We start from the raw sequence: 14,445 nt of genomic DNA, 5'->3' as shown, positions 1-14,445 counted from the left end.
ACTCTCTCCACTTAGATCAATGGGGCACAACACTAAGCACTTCTGACAGACACATACATGCGCCGCAAGTCCCAGTCCCTAAACTCAACCCTCCTCTGAACGCACGACTAGACCTCTCCACCCGCCCCTTCCTCACTTATAGTTTAGACAAGATCACAGAGGCAGATAAGACAGTCACAACCTCTGTAAAATTTAATACCACTCTCTCGGGAAAATCTCTCGGGATTACTTTAACTCCGTTAACCTGTTTATCATGCTCTTTATTCTATAGCTTTGAATAATAAATCACTTTTTGCTTTCCTCTCCTCTTTAAGGGAGCGAGTTGGAATTAATGATCTCCCACCTCTGGCCCCCTCTATCACTCCCCGTGTTTTTCTCTCTCTCTCTCTCTCTCTCTCTCTCTCTCTCTCTCTCGTTCAGCGGTGTAATGCTCCACTTGCCTCTCAGAGCTGCCGGTGCTCAGTGGACTGTGAATCTTATCTGATTTTCCAGAGAGGTGTTTGGAGCTGGACTGAAGAGGCAGGGGCAATAACAGGAAGTGACCAGAGGAACTGCTGGGCTGATCACTTTTGCCACTGGAGTGGGCTGATTGTCCAGTGAACAGCTCAGTGGGAGCTCAGACCAGTTCACATACAGCTGGAAACAGACACCACTGACCAGAGACTGAGGAGGATATAATACCACTCATTTACTGAAGGGTTTTTCGAATCGAGGAAGACTGCTAAAGGGACCAAAACACCTCTGGTAGGTGATTTTATTTTTTTATGTTTGTCGAATACATTTATGTATATATGTTTGTCTTTTCGTTTTTTTTTTAAGTAGAGTGTATGAAGTTCAGTTGAAATAATTACATATTTTGTACATCTGTATAATAAGTACTGTATCTGTGTATGTTGTATTTGGTTTTATTCAAGTTTAATTTGTATTGTAATATTTCTTACCAAACAAATCTAAAGTCTGATTTGAATGATGCTTCCTGGACTAATAGGAAGGACATTGTTTGTGTGTGTGTGTGTGTGTGTGTGTGTGTGAGTGTGTTCGATAAGCTGTTCTATGTAAGTATATTAACATATATTTTTGCTTGAAATAAAACTTAATAAGAAAAAAAAAGAAAGAAATTCCCAAGGAACACTGACTGACCCATGGGAAGACTTATCTGGATGTAACATTTTACTTAGGAACAAAGAAACTATTATAAATCTGTGCACCATCTGTCCTGCTTTTTTCTTGAAACAGCAGTTACAGGTTATTCTTAATGTCTCATCCCATATGCCACCGTAGAAATAATGTTTTTTTCAGGGCTATCTGTCATACAAAGATTGGTGCTGTTAATGATTAAAGGTCATGTAAAACATCACAGTTCAGGCTATAAATAATAAAAATCATGCCAGCCGTGAGCTTGACATTATGTGACCATATACATAGAATCTAAATGAAGAGAGGTGTATCAGAGGAGTCAGTGGTGAGAACAGGTGCAGTACACACACTTCAGACAGTGACACCTTTAACAGGTTGCTGGAACTTGTGACACTGAAGATGTGTGAAAGAAAGGAGGGGAGAGCTGATGCATGTCAGGCTGAATCTCCTAGAGGAGAGAGTAGGCAGACTGCAGATTGCTGGAAGCTGCTCCGTGATTAAACCTATTTTAATCTGAAGCCCACACATAGACATACACACATACACGCAAAGCCTTTCAAATGACTGGTTTAAACAACAATTGCTGGAGTGCCTTCCAATAATGTCAACTGTTGAAAACAATTTGTATTGATAGCTTCAGTTTTAATGTGCTGAAATTACAATGAGCCTCAGCACTGCACTGAATATTAATGAATAATATATATAATGAATAATAAATAAATTGAAAAAATATTTTATGCTGAGAGAGGTGGTTGGGAAATTTAAGACAAGTATGTCATGGTTTACATTAGACTTGTTAAAATAGAAATTATTTGATCTCATTTTTTTCTATAAAAATATAATAAAAAGGATAAAAGAGAGAGGAAAGAGGACTTTAGAACTAAAATGACTTATTTTTTTATTTTTCAATTTAACACGAGTAGTGTGGCTGACTGAATTATCAAGAAGTTAATGTTTAGTAACCAGCAAGTCAAATATGAAATGGATAGTTTGCATAAAAAACAAAAAAAACTACCAAGCTTTTTAACTTTTGACTTTTCAGCTAAAACATCACAATTAATAAAGTTTTTGTGGAAAACCTAATAAAAACATGACTGGAAGAATGTGTTTCCATACTTTTATTTATATTTAACTCTTTTGTAAGAGAGAATTTGTAGAATAACTTTTTCCAATCTTAACAAAGAGTGGATAATGAACAGCATTTCCCCTTTTGCCCTTAATCTGATTGGAGAAAACAAAAAGAAGAAGAAAGCTGGCAAAACATCAGAGTAGAAATATCCTATGTGCTGCCCATACATTTCTGAATCCATTGTTTTATATAGCGTATGTGAAAGTAATCATTTTGAGTGGAAGACTTCAGCAGAGATTTAGCAATTTGGGAACACTTAAGAAGCATAATCCACCTCATCTTAACATCATCATCTAAATGAGTCTAACATAAGAATGGTCCATCAAGCTAAAGCGTGTTATCTGGGATGGGAATGTAGTAGGCTAGGGAATGTATTAGTAGGCTTTAACAGTGTCACACAGTTAGTGTGTTGTTTCCCATCATTCAGTAGAACACAGTCGAAAGTGTGTGCCACAGGAGGAACCCTAATGAGAGGGATTTCAAATTCAGAGATAATGAAGGACTTTCTTTATTTCTTTCTTTCTTTTCAAAAAATTAAACATACTGAGGTCTTTGAGGCTGAAGAAACCATCTTGAAAGGCATGAATTAATGTATATATTTTTCTTCTTTGTTCCATTCACATGGTGTACAGATGATGAAACAGACTGCCTGCAGACAGATGACTGAGCCTGTCTTCTGGGCAGGTGTCCTGGTCGTTTTATGTGCCCTCAGCGCTGGAGCTGATGTCTACCAAGCTCTGAAGATGCCATCCATGTCGAGTAGAGTGCTGCAAAGACATAAGAGAGAGTGGAGATGGGATAAATTTTATGTCACTGAGGAGAATCCTCCAAAAAACCCACCTGAAAAAATTGGAAAGGTAAAGGGTCTAAACAATGGTAAATTGAATGAAAATATGTATATAGTGCTGTTTTGAATATACTGCTTAAAGTAAACTCAAGTACTTCAAGTAGTCATATGAGGAATTACTATTTAAAGCTAGATATAAGGAACAAAATCCTTGGATTAATGTGATGTTTGTTGTAATGCTTGCTTTTATTTCTAAACTTTCTTTCCCCCATTCCTTTCTCTTTTTAGTTACATAACACACTTTTCGGTGCATCTGGAAGATATATTCTCTCAGGAGAAGGTGCTGATAGCATTTTTACTGTAAATGACATTGGGGATGTCCTAGTCAATGCAAAGTTGGACCGGGAGAAGAAAAGTGTCTACAATCTGTCAGCTTCACTCATCCACAGTACAACCAAAATACATCTTGACAAAGACGTCACATTTACAATAGTGGTCTTGGATATTAATGACAATAGCCCTGTGTTTCCACCTGACATCTCCGGATCCATCAGTGAATCTTCTCATGAAGGTAACAGGGTGGCCATGAAGTCCGTGTGTAGACAGCTTTACAACTAGGACTGAAGAACTATAATATAGTACACATTGATTCATTTATGAAATGTGGATTTTGTTGCAGTACAGTAAAACAGCCCGCAGAACATTATTTCATTTTATGCTCAAATGTTTTGTACACATTCTTTTTCTAGGATCTTTAGTAATGACAGTAACAGCAACTGATGCTGATGATCCGAGCACTCAAAATGGAATGATTGGGTACAAACTTCTGAATGGGACAGATCTCTTCTCCATCAACAATGAAGGTTTGCAATTAGAAACTTTGGGATCCTATCTATCTGTCTGTCTGTCTGTCTGTCTGTCTGTCTGTCTATCTATCTATCCATCCATCCATCCATCCATCCATCCATCCATCCATCCATCTATCTATCTGTCTATCTGTCTGTCTGTCTGTCTGTCTATCTATCCATCTATCCATCTATCCATCTATCTATCTATCTAACCAGACTACCATCTAAATTAAGCAAATATTCTTATAATCTAAAGTCCTTTTTTCTGCTCTAGCTTAATTTTCAGCAGCCATACTTTAGTCTTCAGTGTGACATGGTCCTTCAGCAATCATTTTAATATCCTGATTTGATGCTCAAGAATTTATTTTCATATTATTATGAGTGTCGAAAACTAATATTTTAGTGGAAAACATGATACATTATTCCAGTATTCTCTGATTAAAAGAAAACCCATTCAAAAGCAGAATGTTCAGCAGTATTTATTTGAAATGGAAATATTTTTTTTTTTACTTTATGAATGTCTTTGTTTGTTTTGTTTTTAGGTAAAATCAGAACATTGACAAGCAGTCTTGACCGAGAGAAACAGAGTCAGTATCTAATTTCTATACAAGCCAAAGACATGCGAGATGTTAGTAATTCTGGGAATTCTGCTACTACTGTTGTGACTATCAACATTGATGATGTAAATGACAACATTCCCACCTTCAAAAAAGGTAAGTTGACTGTAAAAGCTGTGACTAAATTTTGCAAAAACACACTGCATGCTAGAATCGGTGTCAACAGAAAGTTTTTTTTCTCCTTAGGAGAATACCATTTTAATGTAAAAGAAGACAGCAAACCTGGATATGAAATTGGCAAGTTAGAAGTGGAGGACAAAGACGAGATACAAAACAAAGATCCATCTTTTACTATACAACAAAAATTTGATGAAATTTTTAAAATTAATATAAGTAATGTGAAAGATGGAATTCTAAGTCTTAAAAGGGTAAGTATTTCAAACTTCACGACTAAACAAGCTTTAAGACAACTTGATTTTTAAGACTGTGCAATGCTTTTAATGATTTCAATTAAGATGACATGTTATCTCTTAGCTTTGGTTTTAGCTATTTTAATTTTTCCTTAATCACTCATAGACTCTCGACTATGAAACAGAGAAGATGCACAAGTTTACTGTAAACGTGGTAGAGCGCACAGTGTCTAAATCACCAGATAACCAAGGACCAAACCTGCAGACGAGAGCCCAAGTTTTCATCAATGTAATCGATGTGGACGAACCACCTGTTTTCAGCCAGTCACAATACAACTTCAGTGTGTACGAGGGCCCAATGAAAAGTCCATCCATTGGAGCTGTTTCAGCAAAGGATCCAGATAAAAACAGTTACAAAATACGGTATAAACTTAGATGTATTTTTATTCATAAAAAAAAAAAAAAAAAAAAAAAATGCTTTTTGTGTTTTGGTGTACTGTCATAAAAGTCATAGTGTAAACAAATCAAAATGGTTTCATTTAATGTTGATATTTGATCACTCTAGCTACTCTATAGAAGACTCGAACTGTCCTGTAGCTGTGGATGCTGTACAAGGACGTTTGTTCTTAAAGAAGGAACTGGACAGAGAGGACAAATCCTCATACACATTCCAGGTTACAGCACAGGAGGATGTCCCAAATGGTAAGATATAAACAAGCTTCACAGCTTAATCATTTACACTTCCAGTTAAAAGTTTGCACATACCTTCATTTTTCTCATTTTACAAAAGGTTTTAAAAGCTGCGAGATTAAATAAAAATAAGTGAACTATGCAAATGTGAATTATTTTTCAGGGCATAAGTAGTGTTTTTTATTCATAATAAGCACTATTAATTTATAATTGTAATAAATAAAATAAAAAAATGAATTTTAACATAAGCTTTTGCATTTACTCCCATGAGGATCATTAATTCCTAAATAATAATTAAGTGTGTCTAAACCTTTTAGTACTTGTGTTTCCAAAATATATGATTTCAATCTTATTTATATTCTGGAGGGATCACAAGCTCAAACACAAACTGAATTAGCTCTGGATAAATTATCTGTTAATCAAAAATTTGGTTCAACAAATCCAACAGAATGTGACTTCTGGGAACTGTTTTGTTTTGCTGTGTTAACTATATGTATTTGCATGAGCACTTTTATTAGAAATTAGTATGGCAGCAAAAGTTTTTAGTAAAAAAAAAAAGTCTTTACATATTTACCAAATAACCCCAGCCAAGTAACAACAATATTCACAAATCTTTATAAGTAGTAGTTGGTTTGACCAAATTAAATATAATAAGCATCATCGTCATTATGATCGAGATCATTAGTAAATTTGTTATCTCTGAATCCTCAGGTCTAAAGTCCTCTGCGACGGTTAATCTGAAGGTTCTTGACATTAATGACAACTTACCAGAATTAACTAACGGGAGCTCCGTGTATGTTTGTGAGAGTGATGGACCTGAAACAGTAAGGAGTCACTTGAATACATTTCACATGAACAAATTTATAATGATTTTCCTTTAGCAATATATTTCCCTAATCCTTCATTTATTACCCTCTTGCAGGTTATTGGGACTGTTGGTGCCACTGACAAAGATGAAAATTCAGGCCGGTTCCATTTCACTCTGCCAAAACTGAGCTTGAACTTTTCCCTTCATGATCACGGAAGTAAGTTCATTCATGTTATCTACAGTTAGTTGGTCAACAGCCACTCTACCATTTGGATAATGTTTGTAAAGTTGAAAATAAAAGAAAATTTTTCAGCGCAGGTATACAGCCGTTTTATCCTTAGTTCTCTGTCTACTCCAAAGCAAACCACTGTTTATTCCTAGAGTAATCAGGCATAAAAGGAATTGGACAAAACCCACCTAAATATTGTAAAATGCATTAGGTATAAGCTTTCTAAAAGCAGCAGCCATGCACAGTGAATCTGTGATCTGACACTCCAGGTTCTAAATGTGCCAGACTGAGGAACATTTTCAGAACACTGTGGTTTCTTTCCTCAGAGCTGTATAATGAACTAATATGATGGGTTACTATTTTACTAAACAGGAAAGCAAAGTGGTTTGTTAAGGTGCACTGACTAATGAAAATAAATGTATTGGGCTTTTTTTCTTCTATTAAAAAAATAAAAATAAATCCATATAAGCGTATTAAAACGATTTCAGAGGGATCGTGTGACACAGAAGAGTTTTTTAGTGTAATTCTAATTGTAATTTCACAGTTACTGTTTTTAGTGTGTTTCTGATATATAAATGCAGCCTTGGTGAGCACTTTCAAAAACACACCAAAAAGTCCCCAAACATATTTTAATCCATAAGTGTAATTTATAAAATAATTACATTTATATTTATTTCTAGCCATGTATTGAAATGACAACAATGTTGCTTTTTACAACTCCAACTGGCTTTCCGCAGAATGCCACACGAATGTCAAAGTTAAGATTTACTCTTCCTACCATTGTGTGAAATGGGATATTCTTAGGCCTGGTTGCATTGAATTGTCACAAGAATCTCAGCAACATTTCCCTCCAAGCATCAACAGAAAACAAAAGAAGAGTCCAAAGACAACAATAGCACTCCTGATGAAAATTGTTAGCTTGCAGCTGTGGCATACACAGTCCGTCATTGAAATTAATTAATGCATCTCTTCAATTTTAATATTTGTTGTAGATAACACTGCGGACATAAAGCTGAAGCAAGGTGGTTTGAGTACAAAGCACTCAGTGGAACATGTTCTGGAAATCGAAATCACTGATGGAGAACTGAAGAGAATTGAGCACCTCCAGATTAAAGTGTGCACGTGCCAGACGGGTAGACGGGTGGAGTACTGTAAGGCCTTCGCCCAGTCCGGAATGAGCTTCAGTGCCCTCTTAGCTATTCTTCTCTGCATCGTCACCATCCTGGGTACATTCACACACATCTCTTCTCTCACTTGTTTTTCTTCTTTCTATTACAAAGATCTCCATGCAAGGCCAGTGACTCATCCTTCAGTGTTTTCCTTGTTTTAGAAATCAAAAAGAAACACGCTTTTAAAAAGCAAATGCATCATTTAATCAAGCCGAGCGAAACAGATTATGCAGGATTCATGACTTGACAGGAGCGTGGTTATATTAATGATACATGTGAACATTTGAAATCCTTTCTTTGAGGAAAGACTTTTCTCCATAATTTCCCAAGTGGAGACTCTGTATATTTTATTCACCATCTTAGGATCCTTTAAGTGGTCTGATTGTATAAATAACCCAGGTACTGAACACTGTAAGTAAGAGCATGTAAGGGAGTCGCTTAGCTCCATATTTGCATTATCATTGTTAGTTAGTGTACTATTGTATATATATAATGAGGAAAAAATATCCAAAAACTATCACTGGGGCAGTACCCAGTACAAATGTTTATCATGTCTTTACCACACATATTAGACCCTTAAAGTATTATTAGTAAAAGCACTTAAAGTAAGTAAAATGTAAAAAGGTACCACCTCAGTGACAGACTGAGACAGACAAGTGTGAGATTACATTTTGCTTGCATCTCTACACCTTTTCCGAAGTTGAGGCTTGTGCTTGCATTTCTAGAGGTGAGAAACAAGGCAAAAGTGATGACACTTAAGACAAGACACTGATCTGCAGTCACACCATCAGACAGACGAGAAAAATAATAAGAGACTTTCTTTTCAACACCACCTTATATTCTCTTCCACTCGTTCACTTCGTTCATCTGTTGATTTCTAGAAAAACAAAGGATGTTTGAAACCTGTGTTTCCAATTAAAATTTAGCATGAGTTTACGTTACAGAAATAAACCAGGAAGATGTTTCAAATGATGTTGAAATTAGAATGTTGACAGTGTCTGTTTCTTTCATCTTCTCAGTCATCGTCATCCTCATTGTGTTGCGGAAGCGCTATCAGAAGGACGTTTTGGTTGCCAAGTCTTCTGGCGATATCCACGAGCAGCTGGTGAGATATGACGAGGAAGGCGGTGGAGAAATGGACACAAATGGTTATGACGTCTCCCTCCTGTCCTCTGCTTGTCACGACAGCAGCTTTCGGCCTGGCACGGGGCCTTCAATGTACGTCGTGGCAAAGACACCCTCTGCTTGTAAAGGGGACATGGCCATAATGATCGAGGAGAAGAAACATGAGGCTGACCATGACCGTGATGGGATTCCTTACGATACTTTACACTTCTATGGCTTTGAGGGACCTGAATCCCTGGCCGGTTCCCTCAGCTCTTTGGAATCATCTTCCTTTGGGTCCAATCTGGACTACGACTTCTTGCATGAGTGGGGCCCTCGTTTCAGGACCCTGGCTCAGCTCTATGGAGTAGACGGCTCGGACTCTGATAGCTCCGATTGATCCTACTGAAGGCCTGGGTTATCAGGTAGCCATCGTCCTAGGAGGACACATCAGCACGATTGAGACTGCTGTCTCCTCTTCATGGGACTTTTTGTAAGGGTCCTTTTAAGAAAGGGATTAACAAGTGCCAATACGTGTTTCCTCCGTGCATTGTTATGACATTATGATGAGCACTACTGTATTTGTAATTTTCACAGAACAAGTGTATGTTAGTAGAAAAAATGCCTTGGGTTTTTCAGACTGGTTTTGTCCAGGTGGGTTTTGTATAAAACAGCATTGGACACTGGTTGGACAAACTCTCTGGTTCATCCTTACAGCAAATCTGATTTAGTCTTTGTTTATTTGTGAAGGATTTTTTTCTTCTTCTTCTTTTATTGTATACTGTCTCATGTGAAAACATAATTATTTTACGTTTTGGCAACTTGGTGGTAAATTCTTATTCATTTGTACAATTAGATTCAAATGAAAATGTCACCCATCCCTGAATATAGGCAGGAACCTAAAACTGAGATAATACAAATAATATGAATTTGCAACCAGACTTAAAAGTTACAAGTAACAATGAGACTGTGTTGTTCTTAATATTTTTACATTGTTTTTCACATAGCTATTGTTTTCCTATAAAAATACTCAGCTTATGATTATTTTCTTTTTATTTTATTTTCTTTTTTTTTTAATGTATACAAGTGTTTTCAAAGTGGATTCAAAGTCAGTGTAATTGCAGAGCCAGCATTGTTCAGCAGACTCTTCTCATCGGGAAAACTACTGTATTGCCATGGGAGCAACAGAGGAAGTGGTGATAACTGTACTTTGAAAGAATTAAAGGCTACTCCAAGATTATTTGACAGGAATCATCAGCACATCTATTGTTATGAGTAAAGCCCAAATCTCAAAGGTCCACCATTATAAGGCAATTGCAGACGTCTCAGGAAACATGCAGTGAGTTTAATGTCTGTTGAAATGTGAGAAGTGTATAACTGTATTACCAAGTGAATCAAAAGTGTGGCTATATATTTAACAATGCCATGTAACTTTTTAAATATTCTGATGATAGTTCCAACCAAAATATGTAGCAGGCCAGTCAGTGTCTTGACAATATTGTTTGTCTTTCATTCGAGACTACTCTAAATAGACAAGAGGATCTACTTTCATTGAAAAATTGTGTAAACCATCTTTATACCTTAAATATTTACTTCTGTGCACAAACTGTACCCTGGTCCCCCATTAACCATTGGCACAATACAAGGAAGCCACCTTCTCCCTTTCCTGTAGGGAATTACAATCCAAGCACTCTTCTCCCGTCTCGTTCAACATGAGCAGCTCAGTCAGACTTCTCTCAGACTTCCTGTCCGTGTCAGCACAAGGGAACACACTTCCGGCCTCATTATCTTTTAAGTGAAGGAACAGATTGAAACCGTTTTCCTGTTTTCTCGTCTTGGAAGGATAAAGAAAGGATAGCAGGAAAATGTTAAAGAACAATATAAATCAAGCTGTCTTGGTCACAAAGGCATTGTCCTTCAAGACAAACGATGCTGCTCTTGAATGTTCCTTTTTTTTCACCATACAATCTTTTTAGAGAAATTTCTTATAATTCTCATGCGTTATTCTGGATGTAGAATTAGATGTTCAATCACTAGAGTATGCATCTACTGGGCAAATACTATTACAGCTAATGAAAATCAGACTGCAAATCTCCTCATGATGGAAATGACCATCATGTATCTCTAATAAAACAACTGTACAGAAAGTTGAAGAAAAACTGGAATCGTAACTAAAATGGCCTTCAGTTGATAGCCTATGTGATTTTTCGTTATTGTTATCATATTTCATGTATGCTTTGAATTAGCAAAAATTGGCATTATGGCCAGTTTAAAGTGTATAGTGTGTTGAATGATCATTTGTTTTAATGCATAAAAGTGTCTGAGATTTATTGGGAAGGTCCAGTAGTTGTCAGTGTTGGGCAGTCAGACTAAACATTTCAGTATGTGGTTCACTTGTGTGTGTTACAGTCTGGTGTTAAGATGGACAAAAATATGTGCCTTTTTTCTATTGTTTCCATTGTTAGAAATATAATTTTTCTGTTTGTGTGTGTTTTGAAACTGCCAATTTTGTATTTGAATAATAAACTTCCATAAAATAGTTAGTGTCCTTAACATAAAATAAATTGAAGAAAAACAAAAAGTTTAAGTGTGTGTGTGTGTGTGTGTGTGTGTGTGTGTGTGTGTGTGTGTGAAGACAGAAGAGTGTTTGTGTCTCATTAAATGGATGCTGTGTGGGTACCTTTTAGGTGAAGTTCACAGTGTATGTTGTTTATCGCAGACAAACAGATCAAACAGATAGTGGCACGTTAGCGGAAATTCCACAGTGATGTCACACATAACACCCAGCTGGGACTTCCTGAGGATGTAGACTCTTAATTGTATACAATGTAATGGCTTTCTCACATTGAACAGATTATATTTTTTTTATTTTTTATTTTTTGTTTTTGTTTTTGTATAACCCATGCTGTCTTGTTTAATCCAGTACCTATTTCTAGGAAAAATTGTTTTATGTTTGCCAAGTGTTCATTTATTTGTTTAACACGTCATTCAACAAATTCCTTTTTATTTATTTTTTTTAAATGGTAATACTTCAATGAAGTTCAATTCATTGAAAGTATTTAATGTGTTGGATATCATGCATTAATAATGTGCATAGGCTTATATTACAGCATATACACTGAACAAAATTATAAACGCAACACTTTTGTTTTTGCCCCTATTTTTCATGAGCTGAAATCAAAGATATAAGACTTCTTCAATGTACACAAAAGGCCTATATTCCTCTCTTAGATATTGTTCACAAATCTGTCTAAATCTGTGTTATTGAGCACTTGTCCTTTGCTGAGATAATTCATCCACCTCACAGGTGTGGTATATTAAGATGCTGATTAGACAGCATGATATTGCACAGGTGTGCTTTAGGCTGGCCACAATAAAAGGCAGCTCTAAAATGTGAAGTTTTACTGTATTGGGGGACAGAAAACCAATCAGTATTATTCTAGATTAAAGTTGCAATGTAAATTAATTAATACAATCTATTTACAGAAATTTTATATAATATACAGTATATACTATGTTTTCAGAGGTGTACAAAGACATTTCTTATCGAAGCATTATGTTTTACCTTAGATTGAGCTATTTCTATATACATACACTGCGGGTCCCCTTACATGGAAGTCTCCACTATGTTTGTACAGTAGCCCTAAACAGCCAAACTGCTCTACAAAGTTTGTTTCAACACTTTGTTGTTTTTGCGAGTAAAACACTGACACAATGATGAACAAGTACATAGACATTCGCAATAAAATTGATTTATTGAATAATTAAGTAAATATAAATCGTTGATTTACCTTTGTAAAAAAAATCTCATTGCTCTCTGCTGTCACTGACTATGTTTACATGCAGCCAATAACCCGTTCAAAACCGGGATATTAGCAATAACCTGGTCGCGCACGGCCATGTAAACACCGGCAAAAACCCGGATATGCTCATTTTTAAAAACCGTGATATTATACCTGGGGTACCCCTTTTCTAACCCGAATATTTGGTCTTGTGAACGCGTTTCAGCATATCCCCATCAAAATGTGTGTTCTGTGCATGTTCTATTCGCAAGGAATCTTGGTCTTTTGAGTCTTTGGATACAGGAAGAAGAATCGGAAATGACACATATTGCGTCTTACGTCCAGACGCTAACTGTGCGTCGCCGTTTACATCGGGATATTGTGATTACACATTCCATGTATCCAGGAGTAACTCTCTCTGCTCACGCATGTAAACGGGTTATCTCGAATGTTTCAGAAACCCAAATAGTGACCTTAACCCGACCATAACCCGAATTTTAACAGCTTGTAAACGTAGTCACTGTAGCTTTTCTAGAGGGAGGGGTGAGCGGGGAACTGAGCCGTTGGTTGCAGTTCGCAAGTTCAACGCTAGATGAACTAAAATTACACAGTGCACCTTTAAGTATCAGACATATTAAACACACACACACACACACACACACACACACACACATATATATATATATATATATATATATATATATATATATATATATATATATATATATATATAAACAGAACCGTTTAAATGTTGGTAGACAGTATGTTTTAATATTTTGAAAGAAATATTTTATGCTTAGCAAGACTGAATTTTTTGGTTTCATAGGCCTACAGTAAAAATAAATACAAAATGCAATAACTTTTTTCCATTTTAATACATTTAAAATTTAATTTATTCCTCCGATGGCAAAGCTGAATTTTCAGCTTTACTCCAATCTTTAGTTTCACACGATCTTTCAGAACACATTCTGCTGATCAACTGATTGATTGATTGATTGATTGACTGATTCTATCTATCTATCTATCTATCTATCTATCTATCTATCTATCTATCTTTGAAATCTTTGCAAATTTATAAACATAAAAAAGTAAGTAAATAGGTATTCACAGCCTTGGCCATGACTCTTAAAATTGAGCTCAGGTGCATCCTGTTTCCACTGATCATCCTTGAGCTGTTTCTGCACCTTGATTGGGTCGACCTGTGGTCAATTCAGTTGATTGGAAAGGCACACACCTGTCTATATAAGGTCCTACAGTTAACAGTGCATGTCAGAGCACAAGCCAAGCCAAGCCATTGTTTGTAGACCACCGGGACAGGATTGTATCAAGGCACAGATCTGGGGAAGGGTACAGAAAAATGTCTGCAGCATTGCAGTCACCCAATTGATGGAGAAGGACCAGTCTAAACTGGTGACCAAGAAGCTCATGATCACTCCAGTTGAGCTCCACGATCATATACAGATGGAAGAAACTTATCTAAATAGCCTATGTCAAGAAATATTTTTTCTCATAATATATTTCAAAACCACTTGTGCTGCTTAATATTTTAGTGAAAACCATGATGCATTTATTTTCAGGATTCTTTAATAAATAAAGTTTCAAATAAAATTTAAATATAATTATTCTGTAACAATATAAATGTATTTACTGTTTTTTTTATTATTATTATTAATGTTGCCTTGCTGAATAAAAAGTAGGCTCAATCAGTATTTTATTTGTTAGCTTGTTTGTTTGCTTGCTCACCTCAATTTGTTAGGAGAGACTCCACCAAGAAAACTCGTTTATGGTAGTACAG

At 36.0% G+C, this 14,445-nt stretch overlaps 1 protein-coding gene across 1 annotated transcript; it reads left to right on the top strand.

Moving 5' to 3' along the window:
- Positions 1-433: 433 nt before the first annotated feature.
- On the top strand, positions 434-11,449 carry LOC128021456 (cadherin-5-like). The gene is made up of 12 exons (XM_052608692.1): positions 434-744; positions 2,899-3,123; positions 3,342-3,624; positions 3,803-3,916; positions 4,444-4,614; positions 4,705-4,886; positions 5,035-5,291; positions 5,434-5,570; positions 6,270-6,382; positions 6,481-6,583; positions 7,588-7,821; positions 8,784-11,449. The coding sequence occupies exons 2-12, from the start codon at positions 2,899-2,901 to the stop codon at positions 9,266-9,268; spliced, it is 2,304 nt and encodes a 767-aa protein (XP_052464652.1). The 5' UTR covers positions 434-744; the 3' UTR covers positions 9,269-11,449.
- Positions 11,450-14,445: the final 2,996 nt, after the last annotated feature.

Source organism: Carassius gibelio, chromosome A2, assembly GCF_023724105.1.
Source record: "Carassius gibelio isolate Cgi1373 ecotype wild population from Czech Republic chromosome A2, carGib1.2-hapl.c, whole genome shotgun sequence".
In the NCBI taxonomy this organism is placed as follows: Eukaryota; Metazoa; Chordata; class Actinopteri; order Cypriniformes; family Cyprinidae; genus Carassius; species Carassius gibelio.
Note: the sequence above shows the minus strand (reverse complement) of the source record. Positions and strands in the feature narration are given on the sequence as shown.